The sequence below is a fragment of the Homalodisca vitripennis genome, chromosome 1 (genome assembly GCF_021130785.1).
Source record: "Homalodisca vitripennis isolate AUS2020 chromosome 1, UT_GWSS_2.1, whole genome shotgun sequence".
NCBI classification, from domain to species: Eukaryota; Metazoa; Arthropoda; class Insecta; order Hemiptera; family Cicadellidae; genus Homalodisca; species Homalodisca vitripennis.
In genome coordinates, this window is record NC_060207.1 from 9,356,211 (window position 1) to 9,372,514 (window position 16,304).

Below are 16,304 nucleotides of genomic sequence, written 5' to 3' on the forward strand. Positions count from 1 at the left end.
AAGAGGTACATATTCCATACTTTGATGGTAACAATCTCATGTAAGTGTACCTAAATGTATCTTTGGCCTTAATAAATCATACATTATTATTTTATTTACAAATTGGTTCTGCTTGTTCACATTAATTTACACAATTCTATATATTATCAAAGTAACCATTTTTAAATAGCATTTACATTTTGCTCGCGCTCGTGTGAGAGCCCCTACTTAAGGCGAAATGCTATATCCTGTAAGCCTATATTCAAGGATTCAAATATTCTTACTTTTCTGTCCATTTACATTTTGAGTTATTCAACCGTTTATTTCGCGTAATAAACAACTCAGTTCATCACAATCTTAAGCAGTCCTAGAACATAAAAAATTTGAAGTACTGCATAAGTTTCTTTGATCGGCATATTCTTATTAGCGGCACTAAGCTGATCTTAATTCATTGTCTGATTCCCTCAATGCCGAAATTGGCGTCACAGTTGTTGAAAGAGGTCTGAAATCAGGTTTTTAATTAGTTGCCCATACAGCGTTCAGAAGTATTTAAACCATGCTATTACGCCTGGAAAATATAACATTTTTGTATGCGTATGTTTTAATTATTAATAGTTATTACTTTGTAATATCTATGAGAGAAAAGCAGGATCTTTTGATACTATTTTACAGTTGGACACTGTTAGTAACAAAGAATTTTAAGTTCATTTTCAAAGTTTTATATTTTTATTATAATTAAATTCCAATATGTACTTGCATCAAAATGGACATTTGCCGTACATAAACGTACATTCTCCGTCATGCATAATATATGATCAGAAGTACTTGGTAGGAACTAAGCTATTACCTTTTTTCTCCTTGTCTCTTTCTAAATATACGATACCAGCTGCTTCGCCCATAATATCCAGCTTAACCAACCACTCCTTAGTCCATACTGTCAACAGCAGAACAGCTGTTACTTCCAGTTCATGTTTAGAGACGAGCTCCTCACGCCTGAGATTTAATGGGGTGATCAACCGAGGCGGAGAGAAAGAGTGGGGATGGAGGGGCCCCTCCTGTCAACTACAGATAGCCCGTGTGAGGAGCTCGTGTCAGTTTTGGATCCATCAGTATAAACATAAACATAACCTAAATGTGATAGTGACATTTTTTCTAACCACAATTGTTTTAGAGTTTCTTTACTCGTATTCTTTTTACTTACTTCTAAATTTGTTAATCTAGTATCGCCTTTTATACTATTTTCTTCCATAAATAAAGGTAATTCAAAATCCCAGTCATTTTTAAATCCTTCAGTTTCCATGATGTTAGGCATCATTTCAGTTACATTATTAAATGACTTTATAAATAAGGGTAACTTTTTCTTTTGCCAATAACCATTATTTTGACTTAACATATTTAAGTAACACATTTCTAAATGCTGGATGACTGTTTTCTAAGAGTATCTTATATACTAAGTTATCTGTAAGAATACTTCTTCTGATTCCCAATGGCATCACAGCGGCTTCAGCTTGTAGGGCTATAACTGGTGTGGAGCAAAAGGAGCCTAAGGCAAGTCTGAGTGCCTGATTTTGAATTAAATCTAGTTTACCCAAATTACTTTTTGATACATGACCAAACAATGCACAACAATAATCTAATTTTGATCTTATTAGGCTTTTATATGCTTGTATGGCGAAATTAGGGTTGCAGCCCTTTGTTCCACAAATAATAGACTTAATAATATTAAGATCTATAGAGCCTCTATTTACTAGGTCCATAATATGTTGTTTAAAGGTTAATTTATGATCCAGTATAACCCCTAAGATCCTAACGTTATCTCTAATTGGAACCAGGTGACCATTAATTGTAACTTGTTCAATATTGTCTTGTCTTTTCCTTGTAAAACATATAGTGTTGCATTTTGATTCATTAAAATATAATTGTAGGCTATCAAATGCAGTAATCAGTTTTTTTAGTGCACACTGTAAGTTTTTACTTACCAATTCTCCTTTTTTGTGTGAAAAGTATATGACTATGTCATCAGCATACTGCAAGGACTTTATTTCATTGGGTAGACTTACATTAATTTGAGAAATATATATAGCGAATAACAATGGTGATAGCACACTACCTTGCGGAAGGCCCCTTGTTGTAGTCCTGGATAAAGATATATAATTACTTGATACATTTACCTGTCTGTCAGTTAGCCAGCTATGTAGGTACCTTATAAATTTACTGGGAAAATTAAGTCTAATCATTTTATTGCATAGCTCAGGAATGTATACATTGTCATATGCTCCAGTTATATCAAGTGAGGCTACCATGGTTGTCTCATTATATGTTAAAGCTGTTAAAATATCAGACATAAAATTTACAAGGTAATCATTACAGCCTCGTTTTCTCCTAAATCCATATTGGGTTGGAGGGATCACTCTTAATTTTTCAGAGATCCATTCTAGCCTATTTTTTATCATTGTATTCATTATTTTAACAAGACAACTAATTAAAGATATAGGCCTATATGAAGTTTCTTGTAGCTTATCTTTAGTTGGTTTAAGAAGGGCTATTACTTTGACTCTTTTCCATTCTTGCGGGATATTTGATATTCCATTCCAGATGTCGTTAAAAATATTTAACATAAGTTCTAGTGCACTATCAGGTAAATACTTTATCATTGTATAACTTACCCCATCCATTCCAGGAGATGTATTTCTGGTTTTAGACTTAATGGCTAACTTAATTTCATTTATTGTAAAGTTTTTTTCCAATGGGCTATTTGTCAAAGGGAGATTTGGACTATGCAATTCATTGTAGTGGGGTACATAATCAGCTACAATATGTTTTATAAATTTTTCACAAAGTTCATAGTTGTTTTGTATTTCATTTTGTTCAGTTAGGCTATTATTATTGTGTAATTTTTTAATTATTCTCCAAGCAAAAGATGTGTTTTTCTTATCATCTATTTTACTACAAATATCCTCCCATCCATATTTTTTTGCTAATTGTATTTCATTTCTCGCTTTAATTTGAGCCATTTGAAAGGTGTGATAATTTTCCACTGTCATATTTTGTTTAAATTTTTTGAAAGCCAATCTACGGTAGGCTACCGCCCTTGAACAGTTTTCATTCCACCACATTTTGGGTTTAAATCCTTTTGCATTTACACTCGGCTCCTTATGTCTGGGAACAGATTTATCTATTGCTAGGCTTATTGTATTATAAAGTTCCTCAATTTTACTTTCTGTTGTTAGGATCTCTAAGTTTTTGAGATAGTTATCTATATAAGTAGCATATTGTCCCCAGTTGGCTTTTTTTAAATTTCTTTCATTACTACTACTTATATTAAAATTAACAGTAGTGGCTTCCTTCTTAATTAAATTAACAGTATCAAAAGATATGTGTATTGGAAGATGATTACTGCCTAAACAATCATTACTTACCTCCCAAGAATTAAGTATAGAGTGCAATTTGGGTGTGGCAAAAGTTAAATCCAAAGTAGATGACTGATGATATAGTGTTGGAACTGTAGTGCCCTGGTTATTATTTAATAATATAAATTCAGAATTTGAGTAAGCGTTAAAAATATCATTACCCCTAGTGTCTGCTTTGGCAGCACCCCAGTAGGGGTGATGTGCGTTCCAATCTCCGCATAATAAGCAAAAGCCTATATTTTTAGAAAATAAGTTGTCTTGCCAAAAATTTTTTTGTACTTTCCTATTTGTACAATAAATATGGTATATGGTTATAGGGGCACTAAAATTATTTATTGTTATTGCTAATAGTTGCATGTTATCAGTATTATAACTTATTTTCTTGCTAAAGGTGATATTTCTATGAATAATAAAAGCTACTCCTCCATAGGCTCGCTCACTCTGTAGCAAAACCGATGACTCACCTTTGGAAATGTATGAGACTGGGGATTTGAAAATGGACATTGATGATGATATAAACTTAAAAGAGGAAGTATTAAAAGAAATTTCATGTGACAAAATCAACACTCCTAATGACGAGGCCCGCACAAAGAGAATATACGAAAAAAATGACATCCTGATGGAATACATGAAAAGACAAACAACTACTTCAGACCAAAAAGAATATATTGATAAACATTTCACACAAATGTTAACTACATTAGAAGCAATGGCCACTACTTCGCAGATACCAGTTAAGGTAAGTCCAATCACTTTATGGCCAGTTTTAATTAAACCAATATTTATTGTTTAGTAGTAAAATTTAAATTGAATTAAATTTAAAACAAGTAATAGTATCTCAAAACTATGCCACGGAAAATTCTGTCAAATTTATGTTTTAGGAAGAAGAGTGTAACAGAAGGCAACCAGGCAATACCAATATTAGCAAACAGAGGAGTTACTTTTCCACGAAAAAGAACAAAAAATCCTCGCAGAGAGGCCTCACAGAGGAGGAAAAGTTAGAAATTTGCCTAGACTTAATTAAGCCTTCTGAGTAACAATGGAAGACTTCAATAAATTATATAAATTTGTGTAATTGTAATTGTATCATAAATATTTATATTCGTAGCATTAGAGATCAGCACAGGACTAAATTATTTTCATCATCCGTATTACATAAAATTTCTGTAATATAAGTGTAATATTTCTTACATAAATATAAGTGTTTAAAATTGTAAACCAAAAATATACTCATATATGATCTTAAACTGAATTTGTCAGTTACAGTAATATAATATAATTAGCAAAATTTTGTATTTATTAATGATGTCACGTGCTATGTTAGGTATTTAAGTCAGGTAGTTGTCATTGATTTTGTCATATTTCTATTATTATGTTTTTGGTTGAATATTTACTCGCAAGTTTCTTTTTTAATCTTTTTTAATACCCTTAGTTTATTACAGCTATTACATAACTCTTATTACAGATTTTGTAGTGTAATTATTAATTTATTTACTACCAATTAAGGACTCCACATTATAATATGTTGCTTTTGCCCTATTAATTTGAATATATTCCAATAGCACAAAAAGATTATGACATTTTATTCGTTGTGCACCATCTCACATTTTGTAAAGTGTCTTTGGAGTTATAAAGAAAGTTCAATATTAATATAATTAATTCGATATAATTTCTATGTTTTGCAGATATGTTCGTGTAAAGTGTCTTTGGAGTTATAAAGAAAGTTCTATATTAATATAATTAATTCGATATAATTTCTATGTTTTGCAGATATGTTCGGATATAAAACGACTCATTAATTCGTAAGATAATAGAAATCAGAACCGTTCCGAACTGAGGTCGCTATCAGCCGCATGTACAGAGTTTGTCAGGAATTTTCGGGATTTATCGGTACTGCTCGGCTCTGTCCCCACTCTTTCTCTCCGCCTCGGTTGATCACCCCATTAAATCTCAGGCGTGAGGAGCTCGTTGATTAGAGAAGGAGAGAACTGAGTGAGAAGGCTTGTCTGCCATTGTTAATTTTTGTTTGTTTGAAACAAAACTTATGTTATTATTTCGTTAGTTTTTACAGATAGACTATGCTACTTGTTGTTTTTTGACATATCAATTGAAAAGAGGTGTAATAATTTTGTACGATATTCAATTTTTAACCTTTAATGCAATGGACGATAAAAAGGTTGTGGTAAGTTTTAATTCCTTTTAGCCCTAGGCTAAGTTATATAGGCAACTTTAAATAGGTTTCGGCCTAAAAGAAAATTATAGCGTGTTTTAGAGGTGCTAATATTTTAAAGTTACAAGTTAATATTGATCTTAACCAGTAGGCTAATGTTAGTACTAAATTAGTGTTACCCTTGTATTTAATGGTTATGTGCTGATAAGAGACTGATTGGATATCTATTTGTTCTGTATCATTGATAACATTAGTTTCTGTTTATTTATTTTGTTGCCCCACCATCTTAGTAAATATTGGGTATGGGCCCACTGATTTAATACCACTTATGCTTTCATTACAATGTAAACATTAATCCTAAGGATCCCAGTTTTGGGTCGAGTATGATAAGCAGACCTGGTTTTTATATAGATTAGTACAATCATTGATACTTATACTTATAAGTTAATAACACAAAATTTGTATTTTGCCGCTCTGGCCGTTAATGCTGCCCCGCGCTGATGGCCGGAGGCACTCGCATTTTGGGTGGCGGAGTGTGATCAAGAATAAAAACAAGTTTTTTTTTTCAGTAAAGAGTTTAGTTTTTGTTTGGTAATGTTTGTTTTTGTTGAATTTTTGTGTTTGGAGAAATTTAGGGGTAAAACACAGAAGTACAACAAAGCGACGCACCAGCTGAACAGGCGGCGAAACTCTGCAATCACGTTATCTACTAGACCGCTCGACTTTGACCTCTGTCTGAGGATGGGGAGAGGTTTGCGATAAGACAATTCCTGTTTTATATTGACAAAATATTGTTCTACGCTAATCTAGTAATCAGTAGAAGGAAAATGTCAAATAACGATTCATGTCTGGGTGTGGTCGATACAAACCCAAAGTACCAAATATCTATATCCATAATCACAATCATATTTTAAATTAAAACAACTAGCCTAATATACAACGCACATAGTGAAAATCTTATAAATAATAAATGAGGTCTAACGATCAAACTAACTATTAGAACTGGAAACAGGAAAAACCCATTAATAGGCCTGATAATGAAATGATAGCATAAAAAACATTTATAACAAGAAATACGAAATATGTGTACTTTTTTATATGTTTTCTCCTGTATAGCAATGATTAACCGTTTTCGAGAAGTTGTTGAAGCATCTTCTCTAGAAAACTGTACTTCTCTTCTGCACAAATACTCACAGAGATGATCTGCAAGCAGGACGGCTGATATGCCACTTTTTAAACTTCGTTTCAAGGTCCTCCACGAGCTTTCAACTGTTTGTTATTATCTATAAAAGAAAATACGTTTATTGTATGAAAAAGTGTTTATAGTTGATAAAAGTTAGTTATTGTTCAAACTCATTATCGGTTAGTTATATTATAATTGAGTAATATCATGTGTCAATATCGATATGAATTTAGTGGGTAGGAGAAAGTGGTGCTGTTAGAGTAAGTCATTACGTGGGACAGTTGGAGGGTTATCTAGGTCAGATGTTGCTCTTGTACAGCCTGTAGGCGTTAAATGTTCTTGAGCAGTGAAACATTTCTGGTTTCCCAGTCCCATGATATGTTTGACTACTGAATTCTAATTTGGTGAATGTAGGTGTTGTGATCTTAACATATTCCTGGATGGTGTGGTGGGTGGTAAAGTGGAGTGGCAGTTGACATAGTTCCTCACCAACCACAGAGAGTCTGTGAGACGACGGAGTGTACGGTTCTTTAATAAAGGCATTTTTCATTTCATTTCTCCATTTGAAAGGATTCCAACTTCTTCCCAATCATCAGTGATATTACTAGGAACCAGACAGGAGAAGCATATCTGTTTAAGATGAGGCTGATGATAGTCTTATATATTAGCATTTGAGCTCTTAGGCTCTTTACACAAATAACAGGCCATCATTGACATAATGTCTCATGGGTTGTATTGTTTTCAATAAGTGTTTTCAAAAGTATGCATAGGTTTTTTTAAAGATATATCTAAATTCAAGTGTAGAAATGTATAAAAATGTCTCACTGTTTATTAAACGTTTTTTGCAGTAAAACTATCCGATTTAAAAATAAGATGTTTAATTTGATAGTGATTATGCGTAAGCAATGACAAAACTTTAAAAACTGAACTAAGTAACAATTTTGTGAGCAGTGAGTATGTATAGAGACGTATTCGGGGTCTCAATATCAGAGCGAGTACTGGGGTTATTGAGATATCGTTGACTGTGTGTAAGCCTTGAGCGCATGTATAGGCATTACAGAGAGAGAGAGAGAGAGAGAGAGAGAGAGAGAGAGAGAGAGAGGATTATCATCAGTATAAAATTCACAGTTCAAAATTGATAGCTTGTTCAAGTTTTTACATTTATAACATTTCAAATGTTTGAATATGATTGTTATATTTTAAACAATTTATTGAGTTTTATATCCTTAATAACTATTGATAGTTTTGTACTTGTTGAAAATGTTAGTCAAATAATGGAATAATAATAATGGAATGTATGTGTGTATCATATAAAAATATGCACAGAGTCAAACGTTTTGGTATGTCTACAACCAAACATAATATAACTATTAGTCCATTTTTGAGTTTATGCATGTGAAATAATTATTACTGTACGAAAACTTTTTGTTAACAGATTCAATAAAAATTTGTGAAACAGCCATGGTTGAATGGTTCTTTCTAAATATGAGTTATTACTTCGCTACATTTAATTTTTATTTAAAACATTAAGTAATATGTTAACTTGTTTTTACTTTACAGGAGGATTTAGGCCAATATATCACAAACGAGTACGGCTTGCTAAGAGAAATACTCTCAAATCTCAATCCTATTGATTTATGGAGTGCCAGACTTGTTTGTAGGTATGTATTTTATAGAATAATTATGATTTATTGTTAATCTAATTAATTATGGGTACCAACTTTACTTTTAACATTGTATACTTGGCCTAATGCCACTTCAAAATTAGTAAATTAAAATAATTTTGAGGTCTATAACAAAATAAAATTATCAAACGGCTGTACCACTTGTGAATGTGTACCAATTGAAATTTGTTATGAAAAATTAATTTAAAATAAAGATAAAATATAAATTTTAACATTTTTATCATTTGTTTTAATACATTCACAACAATGACTTATTTCCAGACTTTTTTATTTGCCATAGAATTTTTCAATAATGATGACAAAAAAGTAATTGTTTTATTACGTTAAACATCTAAGTATAATGAGATATGTATGTATGCTTCACAATTTCAATATGTTTTTCAATTTTGGTTTCCGTGTAGTCCAAGTGGTACCTACAAAATTTATTGCCTTAAAAATTAAGCAATCTTGCGCCCGACGGGGTACACTATAGTCTAAGGGATTTATTTGAGCGCGGGATTACATGTACCAAACTACAAAGACAGGCAAAAAATAAAAAACGCAATAATGAAATTCGTAGCAACGTGTACTCCATCGGGCCCACAACATGCTTTACGAATGCCTGTGTGTACCTGACCGGTTAAACAACAGCGTTTGTGAAAGTTGGGGACACGTCGAATTGAACGTATTAAATTATAGGATATCCAGGAGAGTTCATTTCAGGCTGATTTACCTTCAGGAGAACCTACAGGCCTAGTGGTTAGTACAAAGACTGAAATGTCAGTTAAATCTGGGCAACCTGATGGATGTCCAGGAGCAAAACTGCAAACGTCGAGTTAATTGGGTAAAAAGGACTGGATGATAGATCTTGAGATGGAGGATGACTGTTGGAGTGGATAGAAGCTCCCTGTTAAAGGCTTTTTAAAACCTAAATATGAGTGATGATGGTTTTCCTTGTGTGCTTTGACTGGCAGTGACTAGAACAGAGCTAGCCTCCCTTGCTTCCAAGGAGATGAGACTGAGATAGTGCCTGTAATCCCTCCTTGTGGGATGTCGACAGGAATGGGGGCCTCTACCCATCCTAAATATCCTGTCACTAAGGAAGCTCCATAAAGGTCATTTTATTTACATTAATATCTACTTTTTGAAGCAAGTATCTCACTTTTTTATCATATCAGGGGACGGTCCACAAGGGATCAGAAGAAAATCTTAAATGAGGTCGAGTAGTACAGTCAATTGAAAATCTCCATTAGGAAAACACAATGGCATAAATTCAACTTCAAATGGTTATATCTATACAGTTTAAAGTTAAAAACGTGAGCTAGTTGTTAATAACTTTGTTGTCAAGACAATTCAGATTCAGAAATTCTTGATTCATAAAACAAATGCACAGAATGTACAATGAATAGAGTCAAATCAAGAACATTATAGTTAATAAAAAATTATATCAATTTATAAAATACTAACTAACATAAACATTACTACTTACATTACTTACATTACTATTGTAATTTTTAAGTGTATTTCATGTACAGTTGCTGGAATAAACATTCATTCATTCTAAATTATGATAATAAATTGTTGTCATATTCATACACACAGAGACGTAAATACATATACACAGACACATATATACATATACACAGACACATAAATACATATAGACATGTCTAGCCAAACCAGTCAATTAGCCCTTTCAAAAATGTCTGTGAATGAATATATAGGTTTATTTAGTAGATACTCTTTAAGTTTAGTTTTGAAATTATTAGTGTTGTAGTTAGTGTTTTCAACTCAATCGGTAAATGATTAAAATACTTTTTCCCCGTGTACGAGGTTTTCTTTTTATAAAATTCCAAGTGATGAGAATCATTAGATATATTGAACAGTGTATTATATTGATGGTTTTCTTCTGTTAAGGCAAGATTGCAGAAATGTACAACGTAATTTATAGTTTCAAATATTTAAAGATTGTAGACAGTAAATATTTGGAGTTCCTTAAAAATATACTTAACTGAATCTGTTCTCTTTAATTATTTTTATAATTCTAATAGCTTGCTTTTGTTTAACTTTTGTCTAAATTATGTGATGTGGTAGCTCCATAAATAGCTATACCGTAAGCAATGTGAGAATTTATGAGGGTATAATAAACTGATTTTAGAGATTCTACACTGCAAACCTTGGCCAATCGTCTCAGTGCATATAGACCACTGGAAATTTATTTAAAACATAGTTCACATGTTCATTCCAACTTAAGTTTCTATCTATAACCAATCCTAAAAATGTTGTACAATCATCATTGAATACAAGAAGGATAATATTTTTCTAACATTAATCTTATGACTAATTAACTGAGGATGTAACATAAGAAGCATATGTTGTCTTAAGGGGAGCATGTACCTTTTTCGGGTCCCATGTTATTTAAATGGGAGTACACTGCAAACATGTCGGTACCATTATCTCCTAAACTATTAGACATATTGACTTTAAAACTTTAGGGTTTTGTTCTACATTAACAGCTTTATATTTTCATGCCTTTTTTTTTAATATCTCAATAAACAAAAAAAATTATCGTGGTGGTAGCAATTTAACAAAAAAATTTTTTTTTAATTATGTAAATACAATATTTTTTTTAAAATTATAAAAACATAATATATATTGATAAAAAAGCATGAATCTACTCACCAACTAGTCTGCAATAAGTGTGTAAAATTTGAAGTCTGTAAGTCTAATAATTGTTTTCACAATTTGTTCCGAAATGTCACAAAACGGTACTTTCGGTAAAACAGCTTTAAAGTTTTAGTTACACTTCAAAACACATAATCACTTTAAAATCCACCTGGACAGTAATCATCTTCTTCATTTTTACTCTTTTTTTCCTATCCTTCTTTTTATCCTCTTCTTTTTATTTTCTTCTTGGACTTCTTTGTCAGCTTTTTTAACCCTATTGGAATCGATTTGTTGAAGGCCTTCAACCATAAAGCGTCCTGGTTGGATGCATAATCGTTCCAAAACATTCACTTTGGCCATTGCTCCTTCATTAAAAACTAAGAACTGCATCATAAACCCCTAATTTTAATGTCTGAATGTCAACAAATGTGGTCTTGGGTAGCCTATTCCAAATTACGCTATTGATGTTTTCATTTAGGGTTCTGTGTTCTTTTACCGTGCAGACACCTCTTTAGTAGGGCTGGGGCTGATAAATCCTTATAGATTGGTTTTATTTCTTCCATAATAGATTCAGGCAATGAGTTTGTATGTTTGAAAATCATCTAGCTTATTATTTGCCTGAGCTTGTCTGTATTTGCACCAAGACTCAATCCCAGGCGGGCATAGTTCGTGCTGAGGTTTTGCGTCAGTCGATAATTTTGTTGATAGAACGTAGCCCATATTGCTCTCTTTCATTTTTTCAACATCTTCCAAATTATTCCTTTATTGCCATCCCATAAAAACGTTGTAAGTGATCTATCTCTACATCAGTCAACCTACCTTGTCCTCCAAGTCCTTTACCATCCTTCATTTTGATTCCTTTTTTATCCCTCTTCAATCGCCGCAGTCTTGTTCCTAGTCGCTTCTGAATATGGCCTACACATTCAAGTTTTTCTAACAAAACATCATCACCATAGGTATTGTTTGCCACAACATGAGTAAAACCCCTTAGAGTCCCCATCTCCAAGGTATTTTGTGTATCGCACATTGAGTTTAGCCTCAGAGCGGCGACAAAGAGTCAGAGCTCCCGCCACCTCCATTCCACCACTTGTACCTGAAAAATTTGCCAAAACAAGTACCAGAATTTTTGTGCTGTTTCAATAGGGTTTTGTCATGGCTTAGAGGGTTTTCTGACACATTTATTACAATATTTGCTGTGAAACACTCAAAGTTCCATAACCTTCCTGTATCGAAGGCTGTCATTACGCCGTTCACAGAGGTGAAGCCTCGCTTCTGCCAAGGTACCGTCAAAAAGCGGCTGCTATATCACGGACAATCATCATTTAGGCTTCGAACTTCATCAGCTGCTTGTCTAAGTGAAACATTCACTTACCTCTGTTACAGCAGTAAGCAGTTTTTTATTATATTTTTCAATTCGGCTGTTTGGTGGAACGATATTCATCACAGCAGAAAATACCCTACCAGAATCTAGGCCTTTGCCGATTGAACGTAGAGCATAAACATATCTTAGATTCAACTCATACATATTTCTAACACATTTGGAGCTTATTACTGAGTCAGTATGTTTACATACATTGCAACAAATATTTTACACGATGTACTATTCCACACTTGAAGTCTTCATCTAGGCTTATGTCAATGCAGTCGGAAACTACTACAATATTTACATGCAGTGAAAGATTTTATTAGGCCAGAAATCTGTTGTAAATCTATTATAATATTTACATTGTTTATGTCATAATCACTAAATTTAGGCAACTTTGAATCATTAATCTTCTTAGAAACTAGATGATTGTTTAGGCCTAGGCCTATTAGATTCACTTGTACCTGGAGAAGCACTTAGTCCTAGTTCACTTGAATTTTTACGAAATTGGTTACCTCTGTAAGACTGTTTATTGAACCTTTACACTCTAGGCATGGGTAATACACAATAATATCACTTATTTATATAATAAATACACACTAAGAGTCCAAAGTTTTGATCACTGGCACCACACAAAATAGAATTACACTGACAAAACACTGTTAGTAAACATAAACAATAACAATAATATCAATAGTGTAGGTTAGGTAAGTTACAGATGACTTACATCCTTCAAATGCATCTAAAGCAAGCAGTGCTACCAAACCTAAAGGGGAAAAAACTTAATAATCATACAATTGGAGCAAGTAATATGTATATAATACATTCTGACACTAACAATCCATAGCGTGCCATGTTGTCAGCTGAAAAAAGCGTGCATTACATTTCTTAAAACACATTTTACACATGTTTCTAAACCTCTCAGATATAGAGTGTTATATATTTTTGAAAAGGGCATATAAAACATTAGTATTTTTTATGATATGTTTCAAAAAATCGATATTTTGGTGCCAAAAAGGTACATGCTCCCCTTAAAGTTAGTTAACCCTTTCAGTGCTATGGAACGATATATCGTTTATCAACTATTTCCCTAAGAGTGCTAAGGCACGATATATCGTTTCTCGTCTTATTCCCGAAAAGTGCTAAGACACGATATATCGTTGATCCATTTTTTTTTTTCTTTCGTAGCGCTGTTTAGCGTAATATTTTTATTATTATGTCTACTTGGATGAACGGAGGTCAATGAAACACGTGAAAAAAGTATTGTTTAATGTTATTGACCGTATGATACTAAATTCATACATATTGTATAAATTGAACACTACCCATGGAAGAATGGAAAGGGCTGACTACATGATGGATGTAATTGAAGATCTGTCAAACGAATATCTTGCAACAAAATGTGTCCCTGCAAACATTGTGGGTGGGGGAGATGGCCCACAGAATGGTTTTGGACTGAGGAAACTTCCTGAAAAGAAGGAAAAAGTTTGCAAGTGCTGCTCTGGAACCAACCACCCAGAAGGAAAAGTGCGAAGATCCCGAACCGTGTGTGTGCGTTGTGGGGCTGGGGTACATGCAGAGTGCCTTGTAAAGCATGTTTGCAAATAAAAAAATGAAAACCAACTGTACATAGTGTAAATATGTTTTAAAATATACAATAATTAGTGCTATTTAGTTTTTATAAGACAGTGTGTTTTGTGCCAGACAACAAGTAGCCACTCCTTTAGCCACCAGACTTGAAAACGTTCAGGTAATAAAATTTTATTTTTTTTATAACTATTGTAAAAATAATCTAATTTATATGAAATTTTCAGGACCTATTTATCATAAAGTATACTTTTAGGAAACAATGCATTTGATATTAATATTTTTTATTTTTGGTATTTTTACAGGCTCAAAATCAGAAAAAATATATGAGTATAAAATTTATGTATATATACATATATATAATTATTTTTAAATTTTGGCTAAATATTTTTTTTAGGTTGGCAGTACTATATTACACCAAACAAATCAAATTTCAAGTTATTATCTTGTATAATAAGTAAAATATGATTTTTTAAGTAAAAGCATGCAAAATTGCCATTTTTACCCTAGCACTTTTGGGATAAATCGTATAAAAAATTTTATCACTTCTAGAAAAAAATTTGAAAAAATGCCCAGCACCGAGAGGGTTAACATTTGGTCTTATTCTAATTAAGGATACCAAATGTTATGTTTATTTGTAAAAATGTGTCTTTAAAAAGCAAGTGTTGGTTTGTTAAGGTAGTGATTTATTTTGTATGATACAGGAAGTGGAAGGCGACAGTGGACCTAATAGTTAATAAAGATCCGATTGTCCTGCACTCCCGCAAGGTGGGTAAAAAGTTTCCTCCTCCAGTTGTGCCACAACGAATTCTACCAACTCTGGTAATCCAACAGCATCTATTTGAGAACAGCAGGAATCAGAGTTTGGAGATCTGTCGAAGATGTAAGTCCATTAAATTATGTTATACGGTAGTTCTAAGTGGTTAACGGTGTACATCAAAGTATTGTTTTATCAGAAAACATTGACTTCAATGAGGTCATGACATTGCTGTAATGGCAAAAATTTACATTTACGCTTTATGCATTTTGCATCCTTTTATATAGTATAAAATCGTGTTGAATATAATTATCTCATCCCATGCTAACAGCTTGCAATGACATAATATCAATTCTCATTCTGAAGTCCTGTGGCTCAATTTAATAGAAATCTCTATATTGAATATTTAGTTCTCTACCCTGAAAATAATTTTGAAAATTCCATATGATATAATTTGCTAAGTGCTCTAGTATTTCTCCCAGATTTTAGCTAGCGTAAAACAATATTCAATAGAAAACTTTATTCAGCACTCTAAACATACACCCGGAACAAAAAGGACAAAATTGCTCTTTCTTGACTGAATACTTAACATAGAGCAGTGCTAACATTGTGTGCTAAATTTATATGTAAAACATGTGTTGTTGTTGAAATTTATATGTAGATCGTGTTTTGTTTCTGTTTAGGTGGGAGGGAATTTTATGTTTGCCCTTGTGTCATCAGCACTCCAAGAACTGCATTCATTTCCATTTCCTGCACTCGTGAAAAATGTAGTTACGAAGGTGAGGCCAAACATTAATATCTATAGTAGTAGTTAATTGGTTATGGAGAAATAAAATAATAAATCAATAACCATTGTTGTCTCAGTCATGACTGTGATCATAAAGTGACACATTTATCGGTAATTAGTGATGTTTTTGGTAATACAAGCAAATAAACTCAGGTTTAAAAGTGTAATTGAGGTAAATGAAAGTGTCCACACCAGAGTGGAACAGCAGTGGTAGTGGAAAGGTGGTGGAATTTCAGAAGACATGGTAGTAAATGTGAGCACCCACACTAGAGCAAACCTGTCCCGAGCAGGATGTGGCGGGAAGTGGTAATGTGCTGTTGTTTCACGACTTACAGTACATGCTCCATTTTCCCACACGGGACAATGTCCTATGCAGTATTATTATCAAAGTTGATATATTTTTCCAATACTTCAATTATTTGAAAACTGCTATAAAACCTAACTTACTGAACAAAAATGGTGGTGAGTGTATCATGTAGAGTAGGATATCTCGAGAAATATTTCGTATGGACACTTTGAATTTTGCATGAAACTTCATTTCTACATAGACAACAATGAGTTCTATGATGGTGCATGTTCAATTATGGAATTTGGCTGATTCTTTAGTGTATGATTGTCTGTCCGTCTATTCATCCGCAGGACATTTCGAGAATGAAATATAGATTTGAAATTATACATTTCAAAAAGATTTTATTTCACAATATTTACAAACTTTACAAGAAATTTATACAAAACAA

General features: G+C 32.7%; 1 protein-coding gene across 2 annotated transcripts in view; it reads left to right on the top strand.

The window, feature by feature from the left end:
* Window positions 1–1,197: 1,197 nt before the first annotated feature.
* LOC124356968 (F-box only protein 22-like) overlaps window positions 1,198–16,304 on the top strand; it is a 38,505-nt gene continuing 23,398 nt past the window's right edge. Inside the window, exons 1-5 of one of the 2 annotated variants that reach the window (XM_046808312.1) lie at window positions 1,198–1,236; window positions 3,820–4,128; window positions 8,303–8,403; window positions 14,728–14,906; window positions 15,464–15,559. In XM_046808312.1, coding sequence (XP_046664268.1) covers window positions 3,862–4,128; window positions 8,303–8,403; window positions 14,728–14,906; window positions 15,464–15,559 — 643 coding nt within the window. In that variant the 5' untranslated portion in view covers window positions 1,198–1,236; window positions 3,820–3,861. Of the gene's footprint in view, window positions 1,237–3,819; window positions 4,129–5,347; window positions 5,572–8,302; window positions 8,404–14,727; window positions 14,907–15,463; window positions 15,560–16,304 lie in introns of those variants that run through there. The other variant, XM_046808321.1, reaches the window with a different exon arrangement.